The sequence below is a fragment of the Crotalus tigris genome, unplaced genomic scaffold (genome assembly GCF_016545835.1).
Source record: "Crotalus tigris isolate CLP2741 ecotype Arizona unplaced genomic scaffold, ASM1654583v1 scf7180000024401.5802323, whole genome shotgun sequence".
Lineage (NCBI taxonomy): Eukaryota > Metazoa > Chordata > Lepidosauria > Squamata > Viperidae > Crotalus > Crotalus tigris.
In genome coordinates this window covers 4,258,737-4,274,439 of record NW_024100569.1, presented here as the reverse complement: position 1 = coordinate 4,274,439, position 15,703 = coordinate 4,258,737, and the positions used below count along the sequence as shown (strand labels likewise).

Here is a 15,703-nt window from a genome sequence, read left to right as displayed (position 1 = left end):
ATTCTTACAAACCCCTTAGATTTCCATATAACATCATTTGATAAAATCAGATTCATTAATCTTTCCAATATGACATATTTTACAGTACATGCACAATGTTTTCTTGTTTATACAGAGCCAGTTTGGTACAGTGGTTAAGGTTTCAGGCTAAAAACCAGGAGACTGTAAATTCTAGTTCCATCTTAAATACTGACCCACTTGGGTGACCTTGAGCCAATCACTTGGTTCTTGGAAAGAGGCAATGGCAAATCATTTCTGAAAAACTTTGCCAAGAAAATTGCAAGGACTTGTTCAGGTAGCCAACAGGACCTAAAAACTGACTCAAAGGCACAAATACATAAATTCTCACAACTGTTGATTTTATTTCATTTACTCATTCTGATGCACCAAAAGAATATATATTACACTATATATTTGGTTATTCACTTGAACACCTACTTTTATTAGAAAGATGATTTAATTTCACATTTTCACAGCTGAAATGTTGGAAAGATTTTAAACATTTTTTAAAAAAATGAAGAAGAACAGTTGGTTGTAGATGTAATATGTAGATCTTCCTTGCACATTTAGGCCCCAAAAGTTGGGGAATACATTCATAATCTGAATCTTTTAGGGCACATTTGAACACTACTTCAAATAGATTTATACCTAATCAATACTTGAAGACACTGAATGTTATATGGCATTAAGATACAGTGGTCCTTTTCAAATTTTCAAATATTCAAAGATACGGATCAGACTTAATCAGGAAGTAGACATAATGATTGTTTTAAATCCCACTATTTTCAGTTTATGCATTGTTCTGCATTTTTTATTTAACTGTAAACCACTGTGTTTTGGAGATAATTTTTTTTGAGTATTTTTGGTAACATGCAAATTAATATTGCTCAATATTTAATCATCTTGGTGACTTTTATTTGAAGTTTACTTTATCTGATAAGCTTTACATTTCCAGAATCATTTTTGTAAGACTGACCAAATGAACAGGGTTGTGCGCTTCTCCTATTTCGAAGCTTTGGTTTATCAGTGCTTCAGTAATGGCCTTTCTTTCCTTTTAGAAACTTAAAATAGTTCGTCTCTTATCTTTTCACAGTTTCAACATTTCTTAGCATAGCATTTGTTAAAAGCATGAATTGTTCTACTCTATTTTTAAAACTGATATTTCCTACAATAATCAGCCATTACTTTTCATTCCAATGCATTAAAGCAAAATACAGTGTTGGCTTTTTAGCAGTCACATTTCATATAACACAATATAGGGAATAAAAAATAAAAAAATGAAAATGAAAAAAAATCTGCCTAACAGGTCTCCTTGCTAAAGGTTTTCGCGGGTGTTTGTACGTAGGTCTTCGGTTATTCGGGTTTTCTCCCACGTCAAATTGGAAGTGTCTTGGCGACGTTTCGATGAAGTCTCATTCGTCATCTTCAGGCTGGTGCTTTCGGCTTTGTGCTTCTAGGAGCAATGTGTGGTTGTAGCTGTTTCCTCCTTTTAACTGCCAGTGGGGGTATGAACTGATTGGATGAGAGCTTGGCTGTGTTCTGATTGGATGGAGGTGTGTACTGATTGGTTAGGAGCTTGGCTGTGCTCTGATTGGCTGGGGGGTTGGCTGTGCTCTGATTGGCTGGGGGTTGGCTGTGCTCTGATTGGCTGGGGGAGTGTTCTGTTTGGGTGGGGGCTTTGTTGTGCTCAGGTTAGTCTGAGTTGCCGGGGGGTTTAAAACCACACAACCACATATTGCTCCTAGAAGCACGAAGCCGAAAGCACCAGCCTGAAGATGACGAATGGGACTTCGTCGAAACGTCGCCAAGACACTTCCAATTTTACGCGGGAGAAAACCCGAACAACCAAAGACCTACATACAAATACCCGCGAAAACCTCAGAAAACATATATATATATAAACCCGCCCTTATTGACAAACGACTCCCTAACACAAAAAATGATACCAGACCCACACTCACAAAAACCACACAGGAGGTCACCACCACACATCCACGCAAAAAACAAACCCAAAGCCACACCGATGACGAGGCACGACCACAAACCAGAAGCCAGACCACAGCTGCATCATTAGCCACTTTAAACCCCTCCAATCCATACATGAAGCAAACTGACACCCTCCATGAAGAGGAAGCACGACCACGAACGCGAAGCCAAAAAATAACAAGGCAGCCCAAAATCTTAAACCCCTCTGCAACTCAGACTAACCTGAGCACAACCAAACAGAACACTCCCCCAGCCAATCAGAGCACAGCCAAGCCCCTAACCATTCAGAACACACCTCCACCCAATCAGAACACAGCCAAGCTCCCACCCAATCAGTTCATACCCCCACTGGCAGTTAAAAGGAAGAAACAGCTAAGACCACACATTGCTGCTCAAAGCACGAAGCTGAAAACACCAGCCTGAAGATGACGAATGGGACTTCGTCGAAACGTTGCCAAGACACTTCCAATTTTACGCGGGAGAAAACCCGAACAACCAAAGACCTATAATGTATATAATGTATATAATGTGTCTATAATTTCTTTCTTTGAGATTTAACATATTTCACTGATTCAAATTTCACAAAATTTTCTTCTTTACAAAAAAAAAATAAAGAGCTGTTTCTTTTCTTTCAAATTGAATGAGGATGGTGGGAAGAGGCAGAAAACCTTTTTGGCATAGTATTATTCTAAACTGAGTTGGTCTTCCACTTGATCTGAAACCTTAATCAGTAAATCTGAATAGGCTAAAAGCAAGACAGATTAATTTAGTTTTGGTTTGAAGTTTCTTTTTGTGTGTCTTTTTAAAGTTCTGTTTGCCACACATAAGTAAAGTTTCTTAACTTTTATTATTTGTATCTATATCCTTCTTCATTTAACATTAATAGAATGTAGATTTAGAGTACCTGCAGTTTTTTACTTGACATATTCAGGCTGTTTACTACATCCCAAGACTTTGATCAAATAAGTTATGAGATAGGAGATCCACAAAAGGATATCCTTTGTTTCTGTAAGTTAGAAAAAACTAGGGAGAAGTTGGCAAAGTCCTCAACTTGCAACTGTCCATTTAGTAACCGTTCAAAGTTATAATAGCACTAAAAATATTGAATTATGACTGTTGTAGCATCTCATGGTCATGTGATCAAAATTTAAATATTTGGCATGCATTTATGACAGTTGCAATGTCCCAGATGATGTGATCACCTTTTGTGACCTTCTGACAAGCAAAATCAATGGAGAAGTAGTTAATAACTGCAGTGATTCTCTTAACAACTGTGGGAAGAAAGATTGTAAAATGGTGCAAAATTCACTTAACAACTATCTTGCCTGGCACTGGAATTTTTGAGTTCATTATGGTCATAAGCGGAGAACTACTGTGCAGGTAAATGTATACAAAAAGTTGTGGTTATGAAACATCTGAATCAAGTCTATTTTGCTCTTAGGCTCCATTTCTCTTTCTTAAACCTTCTGCTGTCACATACGAGTAACTAAGCTAACTCTGAATTCTGAAATACCAATATCATATTTACAGTACATTCAAGATTTTGGTTCTCAAGTTTCTTTATGTGTTTCCTCCCCTGTCTTGACTCAGAAAAAACAATTGCAACCAGCCTGCCTTCCGCCGAGGATCTGTACACTGCATGAAGCAGAAAGAGGGCTGAGAAAATATCTACAGAGCCCTCACATCTTGAATGTAAACTGTTTCAATTTCTCCCCTCAGGACACCACTATAGAGCATTACATGCCAAAACAACTAGACATAAAGTTTTTTCCCTCTCTTGATACCATCATTCTGCTGAACACCTAATTCCCACAGTAGTGTCTTAGGCCTAAAGTTACTTACCCATGAAGTAGGCTGTACTGCTATTATCCTTCTCATCTTCTCATCTTTCTCATCTTTCCTACTACCTTCTCCTATTGGTATCTTATGATTATCACTTGTTATTAGTATCTTATGATTAATGAATGTAACTATACTTTATGATCTATGATCTATCACTTTTGTTGTTTCTATGTACACTGAGAGCTAATGCATCGGAGACAAATTCCTTTTGTGTCCAATCTCACTTGGCCAATAAAGACTTCTATTCTGTTCTGTTCTGTTCTAACCTATTCTACTCTAGTCTGCTCTGCTCTGCTCTGCTCTACTCTATTCTACTCTACTCTATTTTTTTAGCCTCTGTCTTCCACTATCCACATATTGAACATGGATATCTGACCAAAGTTTTTCCTGTCAGTCCACTTCCTTAAGATATCACCAATCCAATCAAAGATTAATCTCATTGTTTCCAGTGCAATACAATGTTACCATACCATAATAAATACAACTGAAAAATGTTCATTAGACTGATTTGAATTTGTATTATATGCATTGATTAGATATTAGATTCATTTATGAAAAATTTCTTAGATTACTGCAATGTCACCTGTTATGATCCAATAATTCCCATTCCTTGTATTATTGAAAAAAGCAATGTTATATAAAATAATATGATGCTGCAAGTCTCTTTTATGACTTAATATGAATATAAATCCTATTGTATCATCTTTTTGCAAAAGATAAACACAAAGTGAGTCAAGGTTGCTATCTACTTGGTTCTAAATATAAAGCTCATAAAATATTTAGTCTACTTATATTATCACTAGCATTAAAAGCATCATTTAAGCTTTGGAAGTCCAATTAAAAAGTATTTAAAGGTGTAGGATGCATTAAATTTTAACTGCTACACAGCAGCAGTTCCCAAAAAATAAATTATTGTGGTATAGACTATTTTTTTCCCTCTGAACATTTTTTTAAACTCATCAAGTAATTCCCTCTAGTTGATCACACAACTGCAGGTCAGGATCCTTCATAATAGAATAACAGAGAATGTTGGAGGTGTGGTAGAACTGATGCAACTTACTTTCATGTTTGGTGGACCTGTAAGAAGGTTAAAGCTTTCTGGATAATGATTTCGTGGAACATTCAAAAGATTTTTAAAAAGAAGGTAAAGTTTACTCCTCAACTATTTTTATTGGGCATTTTTATGGATTTAGATGTTAATGAAACTATTTTAATGTTGAATTTAATAACTGCAGCAAGATTACTTGTAGGTTTATATTGGAAGAAGGATTCACTGCCTACCTTAGAAGAATGGACACTTAAAGTTTCTACTTTAGCGGAAATGGCAAAAATTTCAGCTTATTTAAAGGACCATACACAAGAAAAAATTATTATAGTGTGGAGAAGGTGGACAGATTATATTCAGAATAAATACGGAACTTTAAAGTTCCACTTATTTTATGATTAATTTTTTCTTGAAGTTATAATTACTATTTATAGATTTTTATAATATTTGATTTATAGTAGATTTGTTTATGTTATTATTATTATTATTATTGATCATCGCACAGTCAGCCAGATGTTCAGACTGGATTTGGCATTTTGTCTACCTATCGAGTCCTTACCCAGGACCTGGGATAGGCAGATGTGGATGTTTGATGGTATTACAGATATTGTCGCAGGATGGAAGCAGTTCCTAATAATATTAATATTAATATTAATAATATTATATTATTATTATTATTATTATTATTAGTTTAGAGAGAGTTAAGGGTAATGTATGAATTTGTTTATTGTATAATTTTTTGTTGTTGTTGTTTTATTGTGTTTGTTTTGTTTATAATAAACCTGTATTTTGCTCTGGGAAATGGGGGGGTAGGGGGGTAGGGGTGGGGTGGGATTAAGTATATATAGAAATATTAAAGTATGAAATAGATGGAGTAATTTAGAGGGAGGTGCCGTTCGGGTATTTCCCCTGAACTGTATCCGAAGAGGGATAAGAGGGGAGGAGGAGGGAAGGAAGGAAGTTGGATGGGAGGAAGGGGTGAGGGGAGAGAGGAGAGGAGAGGAGAGGAGAGGAGAGGAGAGGAGAGGAGAGGAGAGGAGAGAGGGAGTAGGGAAGTAAGGAAGGAAGGTTGAGAGGGCGGATGCAGTCGGGGGGAGATAGACGAGAGACACCTAAGGTCTTATTTTAAAGGTATTTGTCTCTTTTTTTTAGTTTTATATATAATGTATGGAAAGCATTATATGTATTGAAAATTCAAATAAAATTTTTAAAATAAAAAAAAATAACAGAGTTGAAAGGGACCTTGGAGGTCTTCTAGTCCAAACTCCCTGCTCAGGCAGGAAACCCTGTACTATTTCAGACAAATGGTTGCCCAATCTCTTCTTAAAAACCTCCAGTGTTGAAGCATCCACAACTTTTGGAGGCAAGTCAGTTCCACTGATTAATTAGTTTAACTGTCAGGGAAATTATCTTAATTCTAGGTTAGTTCTCTCCTTGGTTAATCTCCATCCATTGCTTCTTGCCTGCCTTCTGGTGCTTTGGAAAATAAGTTAACCCCTTTTTCTCTGTGACAGCCCCTTAGATATTGGAACACTGCTATCATGTCACCCCTACTCCTTCTTTTCTTTAAACAAGACATACCCAATTCCTACAATAGTTCTTCATATGTTTTAGCCTTCAGTCCTCTAGTCATCTTTGTTGCTCTTTTCTGCACTCTTTCTGGAGTCTCAACATCTTTTTCCCAGGTGCTATATATTGTATAGTCTTTACACCCAACTAGCAGTGAGAGATTAAAAAATTCAAAAAGCTATGTGTAGTTTATCTTTTATGGAGTATAGGGTATAAGCAATCTTACAAATGCTACATATTATTTTTGCACATGGTACAAAAATGGGATTCTTTGAAATTGTAAGAGTATTTTTCTATGCACACATGTGTAGTTGATCAAATGTATAAATGTACAGAAATTAAAATGTCTTTAAAGAACAATTACCTTTCTGTAAAAAAAAATGACCTAATATTCTGAATGTGGGTGATCTATCTATCTATCTATCTATCTATCTATCTATCTATCTATCTATCTATATAGGTCTTTGGTTGTTCGGGTTTTCTCCCGCGTAAAATTGGAAGTGTCTTGGCAACGTTTCGACGAAGTCACATTCGTCATCTTCAGGCTGGTGTTAATGTGACTTCGTCGAAACGTTGCCAAGACACTTCCAATTTTACGCGGGAGAAAACCCGAACAACCAAAGACCTATATACAAATACCCGCGAAAACCTCAGAAAACAACTATCTATCTATCTATCTATCATAGATTTATCTATCTATCTTCTATATCTATCTATATCTCTATATCATTAACAAGAACCAATAGTTTGGCCATTCATTATTGCCCTAAAAAGGGGGAGATCCCCAGGCTAATTCTACTTTAAATACAGAAGCTAGCTAGACAAACTGGAGCTGGTGACTTTCCTTTCCCTAGACTGGGAAGCTGAGAATAATCTACCAACTCTCACTGCACCAGCATTATAGATTACAGTCCATAGCCTTCCATGAAGAAACCATCATACAGTGTACTCCATATCATCAAACAGATTGATTTAGGCATGTGTATGTGAAAGTGTGTTTGTGTATTTGTGAGTGTGCATATATGCTATGCTCTAGAAAGCTTTAAATGAAAACTTTCTTTAAAAGGAAATCTATACAAATGAAAAATAAACATGGCAGTTGCTTTGGTAATTTTTTATATTAACTTTGTTTTTCCTAGCTACTATTTTTCGGCCTTAACAAAATTAAATTTACATTCTTTAAGGCTTTCATAGTAAGCAGGAACTACCAGTCTTATTGAGCTATTTGCAAATAGCAAACAAGCATTCCTGCTATCTACAAATGGTAAAAAACAGAGTTATATATACATATATATATATATTATTTTATAGCATGGATTTACCCAGGATTCATATTTTTAGCATAATTAGAGACTATATATATTCCCTCCCTAACACAGCTGGCAAAAGCGAGACAGAGCCTGTGGCCTAAAGGTTAATACAGCTGCCTAACATGCAGACAGCCCAGGTTCGAATCTCAGAAGGGTATGTCTGGTTGAAAAGAGCTAAAGAGTTTGAAATAGCTATTCCAGTTCTCCCTTAATTCTTTGCTAGCAATCCAAATTTTAGAAATATATATATATATATAGTCTCTAATTATGCTAAAAATATGAATCCTGGGTAAATCCATGCTATAAAATAATCCAAACACAAGGATAATACTAAAAACAAAACTGTTTAATTAAAAGCTGAGCCTTTCGTCAGTCAACACTATCAACATCATCAGAGCATGATGCAAGATTGCTGGGAGTCCTCCTTATGCTGCCGGGCAGCTTTGCACTCGGTTCCTTGACCTGGTTACCAGTCCATCCATTCTCTCCATCTGGTTTCTTAAAGGGCCCACGTCCTTTATTGTATTAATGCCTTCCGAAGTTGCTGTTTCCTTCCTCCTGGAGAGTGGTTGGATCCAGGAGGAAGGAAACAGCAACTTTGGAAGGCATTAACACAATAAAGGACGTGGGCCCTTTAAGAAACCAGATGGAGCGAACGGTTGGACTGGTAACCAGGTCAAGGAGCTGAGCGCAAAGCTGCCTGGCAGCATAAGGACTCCGAGCAATCTTGCATCATGCTCTGATGATGTTGGTAATGTTGACCGACGAAAGGCTCAGCTTTTAATTAAACAGTTTTGTTTTTAGAATTATCCTGGTGTTTGGATTATTTTATAATACATACATACATACATACATACATACATACATACATATATATTTTCTGAGGTTTTCGCGGGTATTTGTATGTAGGTCTTTGGTTGTTCGGGTTTTCTCCCACGTAAAATTGGAAATGTCTTGGCGACGTTTCGACGAAGTCCCATTCGTCATCTTCAGGCTGGTGTTTTCAGCTTCGTGCTTCGAGCTGCTCGAAGCACGAAGCTGAAAACACCAGCCTGAAGATGACGAATGGGACTTCGTCGAAACGTCGCAAATCCCGGGCATACTTATTCAATAACACAAACTTTGATCTCCGGGAGAGGTATAAACCAGTTGTTTATTGCTAAAAAGTTATTTAAAAACAATAAAAACAATTATTTACAATGTTAAAAGAAACAACTTAGCTTTCGCTGGTCCCCTGCCAGCGTCCTCAGAGTGAGGCTCAGGGGGTGGGAAGATTCTTTTTATACACCTTGCTGGTCTAACTGCTTACTCATTGCCCATGTGATAGGGCCATCCTTCCTGATTAACTGTAATTGCCTTGGTTGCCCCGCCTTCTCTTTTTTGCACTCCAATTCCACACTTTTCCTCTCTCTCATCCTTGTCAATCTCCTCCATCCCAGCAACGTTGCTGCCGGTGTGCTCTCTAACCACTCCCTCCTACTCATTCCAGGCTGCGCATTCAGACCCAGTGTTCCAAAAAGTTTGCCATCGAGGCTCCCTTCCTTTCTAGCCCGTTGGTCTGCACGCTGTTCCTGCCTTTCATCATCCATTCCTGTCAGTCTTTTTTTTTGGTTTCCCTCCACCCTCGGGTATGCGCATGCTCCATCATGCCTCATCCTTCTGCTCCGTCTGCCCACAACCATTGGGGATGCCTATCAGCTTGCTCTTAGGTTCAGCCCTTCTCGTCCTCGTTAGCTTATCTCCCCCAATTTCCTTTCACACCTAGCTGTGCATGTGCATGATCGTGTCCCATCTCTCTGCCCTGTCTGCCTACGGTCAGTTGAACTGTCCACTGGCTCCTCTTTAAGTCCAACCTCCCCCCTTTGATCCCTTTCCCCCTCCTTCCCCTTCCTGGCTAACCCTGTCTTGTTTGGTATCCCTGTCCTATGTGTTTTGGGTCATATGGCTAGGTCTGGCATTCCTAATGCCCCCTCATTGTCCCTCCTCCCTGCGACTCTTCACCATGCTCGCGTCCTCCCTCCTTTTCACCCCATCCATCCATCCATCCATCTGTGATTCCAATATTTCACCATCCATCCCTGCCGTCCCTATTCCCTCCAAATCCTTTCTTTGCCTAGCCATGCGATGACTGCCTTCCCCAGTTCTGGTTCTGCCTCTGGTAAGCGCCATCCGCATTCTGACTTGCTTCTCTTGTATTTTTAATGCCTGGTATGTCTGGTATAATGGACTTAAAGAGGAGCCAGCGGACAGTTCAACTGACCGTAGGCAGACAGGGCAGAGAGATGAGCACAGCTAGGTGTGAAAGGAAATTGGGGGAGATAAGCTAACGAGGATGAGAGGGGCTGAGCCTAAGAGTAAGCTGATAGGCATCCCAACTGGTTGTGGGCAGACGGAGCCGAAGGATGAGGCACGATGGAGCATGCGCGCACCCGGGGGTGGAGGGAAACCAAAAAAAAGACTGACAGGAATGGATGACGAAAGGCAGGAACAGCGTGCAGACCAATGGGCTAGAAAGGAAGGGAGCTCGATGGCAAACCTTTTGGAACACTGGGTCTGAATGCGCAGCCTGGAATGAGTAGGAGGAAGCGGTTAGAGAGCACACTGGCAGCAACGTTGCTGGGAGGGAGGAGATTGACAAGGATGAGAGAGAGGAAAAGTGTGGAATTGGAGTGCAAAAAAGAGAAAGCGGGACAACCAAGGCAATTACAGTTAATCGGGAAGGATGGCCCTATCACACGGGCAATGAGTAAGCAGTTAGACCAGCAAGGTGCATAAAAAGAATCTTCCCACCCCCTGAGCCTCACTCTGAGGACGCTGGTAGGGGACCAGCGAAAGCTAAGTTGTTTTTTTTAACATTGTAAATAGTTGTTTTTATTGTTTTTAAATATTTTTTAACAATAAACAACTGGTTTATACCTCTCCCGGAGATTGAAGTTTGTGTTATTGAACATATACAGTGTATATATATATATATATATGACTAAATCTCTTTTTCATAAATACACACACAAACAGAAACTTATAGAAACTTACACCAACAAGTATAATCCATGTATAGTAATAACTCATGAAAGTTGAATCTGAAATGTTTCACATTCCACTGTTTTATAGAAATCATTGGCTGCAATAATTAATTGAAAATAATTAAGATTTTTTAAAAATACATTTAACATATTCAGTAATATGAGCTTGCACAGTACAAGTTCTAAAAAATAAGAAATTGTTTCTGGAAATCTAAATGCTGCATATATATTGTATAATAATACACCACGAAACCCCCTCCAAATAACAATGTATTGTAAAATGTTATCATGCTATTTACTAATGTTTATTGTTGCATATTTTATGCTGTCAGTTTAGCATACCATAGACTTTTTATATGTGTTTATATCAAAATAATCATTTCTCTGAAAGACCACATTTAGTCATTGTAATTAATCTTGATACATCAAACTTTGGATGGCTGAAGTATAATATAATACACTAAGCATCACTTAGGAGTGTAGGATTCTGCACTGTAGGATTTAACAGTGTTGTACAATTATGCTACCCAGACTACATTATGTACATTTTAAATACTGAAAGAAAGAAAACATACTTGTACAGGTATTCTATTGCAATATAGGATTAGATCCTGTGACCAATTTTAATGTTCTCAGTTGCATCAAATCTTAGTGATTTTCGTTTACAGTTATACTTCATAGGTATCAAGGAACTGTTCTGAATTAAAAGATACATGGTTTTCATTAAAACTTTTGATGTATTTTTTTTGTTGTTGTTTTAAATGGTATATTGAAATGGGATTGTATTTTTAATAATCTATCAAATATTCCTACCCACCAGTGCCAGTTAAAGGTCATTCTTACTCTCAGGAAAACATATAATTGGGCTTCTCCTAAATCACCTAAAGCATATACACAACTACCTTTTTCTTCCTCTGTATTAATAGAAATATGTTGATGTTCAATCTGCATTATGAAAACAATTGCAAGACCAGAGTTTATTACTTAGAGAACTGCAGACAATGACAATTTCTGGTTCAAATACTCTAAAGACTCAGAGGGCTTTTGCTGCTTCAAAAACAATGGTTTTGCCCTCTCTGTGAACAATCAGGACTTGAAGTTTAATTAAGAGAGGGTTTTTTTTTTCAATTAAAGCTTTGATATGCTTTAGCAGGCTCCAGTGTATCCCTACCCTTGATAATGTCCCTTGTGCTGCTGTTTTTCAAAAGACAACAAAGCAAATATTTTAAGACAGTGCCCTGTGCTTGTGGTTGGTTCCTTCCATTTCTCCACTCACAATATTGTTTGCTCTACTGCCTTAGTTAAAAAGCCTTTTCTCAAAAAATCTCTGCTCCTTTCCAGCATATCCAATTGTTTTACAACTTACAATGTCTTCCTGGAAAGAGGTTGATATGCAAAATAGGTCTTACGGGGAGAGGAATGAGAAAATAGAAGATGTAATAATGAAGAATGAGCATCAATGTAGACTAACCTAATGAAGCATAATGGACCTGATCCATTATTCACCAAGCACAATAAGAATCTTTACCAGTACACAGACAGGATTTACTGTCGCCGAAGGGTGAGCATATGTGGATATGAATGTGGATATGTCAACACAGCAGATTCGCAGATTGCAGAAAGCAATCAAAGCCTGACTTTCAGCCAAAATACAATGAAAAGAACAGTTTTGTTCAATTAGCTTCAATATTCATCCCTAATAACTTGAAAATCCTAGGTTACATTAAAAACAAAAATAAGTAAACTCATTCTACAATATAACTTAAGAGAATGTCAGAGTCTGGAAAATTTTTGAAGGAAGGCATTCAGAATGACAGGGCAACAAAGACTCACTCTCTTCAATAATCAATCATTTGAAAATGCAGGAATGAGCTCGTAATTGTATCTACCACCCATAGCAACCACCTTCAGCTCCTCAGCTAAAAAGGTGGATGATTATCAGAAACAGTTAGGAAATGTTTAACACTCTATTAATCACTATTTAGTTTTTACTAATTTATTTAAAGGTAAGAAAAGAATATGGGGGATGGAAAAGGAATGCTAGATTTGAAACTCAGCCACGCCCCACATTTGCAACCAATTCTTCTGAAAGATTTTGTGCAATCAAGGGGATATTATTTAGGAAAGAAAGAAATGGGGCAAAGAAACCCTGTTGCTAAGGAGATGACTGGGCTAACATTCCTACATAAATTTTAGTGTTGGGGTAGGCTAGGGCAAGAGAGAGAGAGAAAAAGAAAAGAAAAAAAAACTCTCATACAAAGTTGACTCTCCAGTAGCTGTACATGGTAACACCTCTTTCAAATATATGTATATTCTTAAGGACCCAATAGAAAGACACCTCAGACCAAATGTTTCAGGCAGTAGTGATAGATATAAACAAAAAGAAAATGACTTTCAATAAAGCTTCCAAGCAAAGTTCTTTAGAACAATGCAAAGAATTTCCATTTGTGCCAGAACAAAATGTAAGATAAACATTTGGACCAATAGAAAACCCATTTTTATTGTATGATGATGTGGTTTGAAATAAAATGAGCCCTAAGGATAATTCATGACTTACAAGTTACTAAACATGGGTTACAATTTAACTTCTAAATATTTCCCAAAATTATGGAAATTGTCGTATATTTAATTAAATTAAAAACAATCCAAACTACAGTTTTACAGGCTGAGCAAACCATATACTTGGTTGAAGGGAGAAGAAATCAATCTTCCTTTTTGAAATAACCCTGGAGAAAATATACTGTAGGAGAAATACCAATCAGCCAACAAAGAGAGAGAGAAAGAGAGAATACTGAGGAATGAGACACAGAAGAGGTCATACATGGATAGAAAAAAAATATCAAATGTGACTTTATGTTGGCTACAGTTTTAGGAAGCTGAATGCCAAAACTTTCCATTAGTTGGTGTAGGGATTGTTTCAGGTAGAAATACTGACCTGAATTGAAACAACAGCCAAATATTGTTTGAACCACTTGCACACTTGTTCAGACTGGATTCAAATTTATTCCATAATTAAATATGCAAATGAAATATCTCAAGTGATTACCTGATACAAAGGATTTGCAAAAATTCATTCTTTGCCTCCAAATCTCTGCAACATTTTTATTTCTGAGTCAAAGAAAGTATGCTATGTTATTAGATATATGGTATATTAAATATATTAAAGCAGATGATTCCCAAAAGCATCATTTAAAGAAAATGTGGTTATTTTTTTCCCCTTTCACTTGAGGCTACAAAGATGGGAGAACTGCTGAAAAAACAGAAATCAGACAGAAAGCCTAAATCCAGAAGGAAGCACTAGATAGAGGATTAGAATGCAAAATTGAGTTTGGGGAAGCTGGTTAGTAAGTAAGATAAGATTGGTTAATAATACTTAAACAAAAAAAAGTAGTTGCATCATTGAATAAAAGGTAGATACTATACAGAATCTGGGATGAGAGAAGAATTCTTCGAATCCCAAGACTCCAGCCAGATTGTTAAGAAAGGTGTGTTGGTGTCCAAGTCAGACCTAATTCTAAAGTGGCTTCCCAGACAGGCGATGCTGCGCCGGTAACTTGCAAGGCTCTCAACCGAGCGCTGGATCCGAATGGCGGGGCAAAGGGGAAGCTTGCACAGGGGCACAACCGCCAGCGGAGCTATGGAAGCCCAACTGAGCAGCGGAAGGCTTGGGCGTGCGCTAAAAGGGGGGAGGAACCGCTCTTTGGGAAGAAAGAGATTTTAAGAGCTCGTGGGGGGGGTGTCATCTTTGGGGAAGACAAGCAAAGAGGTTAGGATTAGAGGCAAAAGCGAAGAAAGGAGGAGAAGAAGAAAACGAAGAAGATGCCGGGGTGGGGCGGTGGGGGCTAAGAGCAGCGGCAGCAGGAAAGGTGACCGTGGCCAGGCGTCGGAGGGGCAGCGCTGCTGCATTGGGTGGGGTCCGAAAGAAGGCTAGGGGTTGGGGCGCTGGGCTCGGCGGGAGGGGAAGAAAGGGCAACCCCACAAAGCAGTCTGGACTTAAGGGGGCCTCTCTCACCGCTGTTCAAGGTAGTTTTGCAGCGCCAGGTCTCCGGGTTGCCGAGTTTGTTGCAGGACTCCCAGAGGGACAGATAAGACTGGTGATCGGCCGTCACCCAGGCCGGGCTCAGCACGGCTCCCAGATCCAGACACAATGCCAGGAAGATGCATACCAGCCCCACCAGCTTGAGCGGGGTCAACACCGAGACGCGCACCTCCTCCACGCCACTGCCGGATGAAGCCATGGGCAAGCGATTCGGGGAGCCGGGCGCCCTGCTGGAGCCGGGGGAGGGGGAGGAGGCGGCTTCTGGTCCACCAGCCCCAGCCGATCAGGTGCGGCGGCTGTGGCGGCAGAGAAGGAGGCGGCCGCTCTCTCTGGTCGCCACTTCGCGGATCGCGCCGCCCGGCTCGACCCACCACATCACTCCTCCCATCTTTCCTCCCCCTCTGGGGAAGGGGCGGGACGAATGGTGGCACGGGGACGGCCTCGAGCGGTGGACGTCATTCTTAGGGTTTCCTCCAGGGGGAAAAAAGGTGAGAAGCTTCTAGCTGTCCCGAGCAGTATCTTCGGGTGGCGAAAACACATTTTTCTTCCCAAAAGCGCCCTGCTCGGGCCTTTCCCAAGGACGTTTGGCCAGTCCCCAACTTTTGACAGCAACGCATTCCTGGCTGCGCTTGAGTCCTGTGAGACTAAGGGCGCCAGGCTGGTGTCGCTCACTTTCCCCTGTGCTCTTCTAGTAGATGTAGTTTGGTGGATTTAGAAGCACTTGACATCCTTCCGAAGTCCCGTCGGGAAACTCTGTTCGACCTTCTGTGAAAGTACAGTAACTCTGGTCTGAAGAAGGAAGGAAGCTAATCTGGTGCTTCTGATAAATGTCAGATTCTTAAAATTAATTTTACATTGAATAGATCTGAAAATAGAGCATGTGTTTGTC

The 15,703-nt window shown here is 39.1% G+C and overlaps 1 protein-coding gene across 1 annotated transcript in view; it reads right to left on the bottom strand.

Annotated features, from left to right (window-relative positions):
• TMEM47 (transmembrane protein 47) overlaps positions 1–15,219 on the bottom strand; it is a 34,266-nt gene extending 19,047 nt beyond the window's left edge. Inside the window, exon 1 of the mRNA XM_039329613.1 lies at positions 14,788–15,219. Coding sequence (XP_039185547.1) covers positions 14,788–15,013 — 226 coding nt within the window. The 5' untranslated portion in view covers positions 15,014–15,219. The remainder of the gene's footprint in view (positions 1–14,787) is intronic.
• Between the last annotated feature and the right edge of the window lie 484 nt (positions 15,220–15,703).